Source organism: Priapulus caudatus, unplaced genomic scaffold (genome assembly GCF_000485595.1).
Source record: "Priapulus caudatus unplaced genomic scaffold, Priapulus_caudatus-5.0.1 Scaffold2592, whole genome shotgun sequence".
NCBI classification, from domain to species: domain Eukaryota; kingdom Metazoa; phylum Priapulida; class Priapulimorpha; order Priapulimorphida; family Priapulidae; genus Priapulus; species Priapulus caudatus.
Window position 1 is genome coordinate 3,432 of NW_014579653.1, and position 3,383 is coordinate 6,814.

At 51.3% G+C, this 3,383-nt stretch overlaps 1 protein-coding gene across 1 annotated transcript in view; it reads right to left on the reverse strand.

Moving 5' to 3' along the window:
• Positions 1–1,580, reverse strand: part of LOC106818855 (pyruvate-flavodoxin oxidoreductase-like) — a gene marked incomplete at its 3' end in the record, with an annotated part of 4,597 nt that extends 3,017 nt beyond the window's left edge. The window contains exons 1-3 of the mRNA XM_014823527.1: positions 1,369–1,580; positions 618–752; positions 46–233 (exon numbers count right to left, since the gene is read on the reverse strand). Of these exons, the coding sequence (XP_014679013.1) occupies positions 46–233; positions 618–752; positions 1,369–1,548 (503 nt within the window). The remainder of the gene's footprint in view (positions 1–45; positions 234–617; positions 753–1,368) is intronic.
• Between the last annotated feature and the right edge of the window lie 1,803 nt (positions 1,581–3,383).

The following is a 3,383-nucleotide window of genomic DNA, read 5'->3' on the forward strand; positions in this document are numbered from 1 at the left end:
CTCCCCTCTCTCTATCTCTTTCCCCCTCCTCCCCTCCTCCCTTACCCGCCCTTCCTTCCGGTGATGCTCTCCACCTCCTTCATGGTTTCCTCTACGATGTCCGGGCACGCCTCGTAATACTTGTGCGCGGCGACCGTTGCCTGGAAGAAGATGTCGGGGCGCTGGCCCGTGCCACGTATCATCGGATTCGTCGGGTTGAGTGCGAACGCGCGCACGTGCTTCTGTAGCGCCTCCTGGTGGTGGGGAAGAGAAACGATGTGGTGAGCGGTGCACGTGTGCGTTCGATTTTTTATTTCCGCGCGAGATGATTTCGAATCGTTCGATTAAATTCTTTAATTAATTATGCATCTATTTAAGTCAAGTTTCATTTACCTTAATTTCTTATTTCTTAATTATACCTAATTTCGATTGATTTACAATTAGTAAGATAAAATGTATTTATTCATTTTAATTTTCACTTTTTATTTATTTAGGTTTAAATTTAATTAGAATTTTTTTTAAAGATTTAGATTTTAAAATTACTATTTCAAGATTCAGATTGAAATTTCAAATTCTAGTCAAATTCTCCGCGCATAAAACGCCAACAGGTGGCAGCACGTTGTGGCCGCGCGACTCACGTATGGGAAGATGGTCTTCATGTCCTCGTATTGGATTGGTCGGATCTTCGACATCTCCGCCGACGTTCGGCCGCCGTCGAAGAAGTGCAGGAAGGGGATTCGGGACTTCAGCGAGGCGAGGTGGGCAACGAGACCCTGCAGGGGAAATCGGGAAGTCGGCATTGGTCACAACAAGGTCCAAGTTTTAAACCACATAGATCGCAAAAACAAAATAAATACGTAAGAAAAAAATGTAAACCCGTAAATAAATTAAACATTAAAATAAACTCGATTAACAACGTCCGTGTCGGGAAAAAACGATCCGTATTATATTGATTATCAATATAAGACGATCCGTATTATATTGATTATCAATATAAGACGATCCGTATTATATTGATTATCAATATAATACGGATCGTTTTTCCCTAACATATCAGATATGTTATTTATTGCACGTTTTAACACTCGAACTCAGACGCGAAAAGCCTACATTTATTTGGCAAACAATACGCTACGGCCAAATCCTTCCAATGCCTCTGGTCACAGTCTAGTGTTACTCGCGATCGCAGTCAACGGCGCGGCGCCCCTTTAAACTCGATCCCCTCCCACGCTCACCACGCCACCCAGCGTAACCAACGTCCGCCGCCCGGGCCGCCCGCGAGCCCCGCTTCCCACGATCCCCACTAGGGGGGCGCCCGCTTTCCACGACTCCCCACTAGGGGGCGCCCCCGCCGCCCCCGCGAGCCCCACCAGGGGGCGCCGCTCTCACCTGGTCCATGACGTCCTGCACGCTGCTGGAGCAGAGCATCGCGAAACCCGTCTGACGCGTTGCCATGACGTCCGAGTGGTCGTTGAAGATGGAGAGAGCGTGTTTGGATACGGTGCGAGCGGACACGTGTAGTACGGTGGGCATCAGTTCTCCCGCCAGCAGATACATGTTAGGTATCATCAACAGCAGACCTGCGCGCGCGCGAGGAGAGACAAGTGAGCATTCAACGACGGTGCGAGCGAGGAGAGACAAGTGAGCATTCAACGACGGTGCGAGCGAGGAGAGACAAGTGAGCATTCAACGACGGTGCGAGCGGACACGTGTAGTACGGTGGGCATCAGTTCTCCCGCCAGCAGATACATGTTAGGTATCATCAACAGCAGACCTGCGGCGAGCGCTGGGCGATGGAGACAAGTGCAGGCATCAACGAGGGTGTGAGGCGAGCAGAGAGAAAGATCAAGTTGAGGATTCAAGTCGACGGGTGCGAGCGAGGGAGAGACAAGTGAGCATTCAACGACGGTCGCGACGCGAGGCGAGACAAAGCTGACGCATTCAACGACGGTGCGAGCGAGGGAGATCAAGTGGAGCATCAGACGCGTCGCGCGCGAAGGAAAGAGAGAGACAAAGTGCAGCATTCAACGACGGTGCCGGAGCGAGGAGAGACAAGTGAACTTCCAACGAGGGCGTTGCGAGGAGAGACAAGTGAGCAATTCAACGACGGTGCGAGACGAGGAGGAGACAAGTGAGCATTACAACGACGGTGCTCCGCGCGAGTGAGAGAGCAGACAAGTGTTGACATTCAACGACGGTGCGACGGACACGATGTAGTTACGGTGCCGGCATCAAGTTCTCGCAGCATATACATGTTAGGTATCATCAACAGCAGACGCTGCGGCCGCGCTGAGAGAAGAGACAAGTGACATTCAAGCAACGGTAGCGAGCGGAGAGAGAGAGGAAAGAGCCACGACTGTGCCCCCCCTCACAGTTGCCTGGCCACCCCCCCGGTGCGAGCGGACACGTCGTAGTAGCGGTGCGGCATCAGTTCCCGCCAGCAGATATCATGTTTAAGGTATCATCAACAGCAGACCTGCGCGGCCGCGAGGAGAGAACAAGTGAGCATTCAAACGACGTAGGCGAGCGAGGGGAAGACAAGTGAGCAATCGCACGACGACGGGCTGCGAGTGAGGGAGACAAGTGAGCATTCAACGACAGTGCGAGCGAGGAGAGACAAGTGAGGCATTCAAGCGACGGTGCGGCGCGGACACGTGTAGTACGGTGGGCATCAGTTCGTTCCCGGCCAGCAGATACATGTTAGGTATCCATCAACAGCAGACCTGCGGCTGCCGCGCGAGGAAGACAAGTGGCATTCCAACGTACGCGTGCGAGTGAGGGAGAGACAAAGTGAGCATTCAACGACGGACTGCTGAGCGGGAAACGTGTAGTAGCGGTGGGCATCAGTTCTCCACGCCAGAGATACATGTGTAGGTATCATCAAACAGCAGACCTGCGCGCGTCGGAGAGAAGACAAGTGAGCATTCAACGACATTTGCAAGCGAGAGGGAGAGACAAGTGAGCATTCGACGACGAACTCGCGAGGAAGAGGGAGCAGACAGTGAAGCAATCTGGCCATGGTGCATTTGGCGGTGATGTCGGTAGTGTATTTGTCGCATTGTTATCGTTAATCAGTAATATATTGTGACATTATTGATAGTGAATATTTGGTGGATGGGAGGCGCGTGAGGCCTGGTGAGAGGGGAGGTTTAGGGCGCGCCATATCTCATGCCGTAGGAGTATCGTATTTTGACAAGCCAGTTGATCTTGTTTTAGAGGCAAAGTAATTCTGCTTAATGCACAATGCCATATAATTATCGTAATGCACTCGAGCAAAGTAAATTAATATATGCCGTGCATAGCCCACTATTTATCCGTTTTCCGTTGTACACTCTCTAGTGTTTATTAGCTCCTTGATAGTCATGAATGAGCGTGCTCCAAGTGAAAAAAACTACAACGGGCTG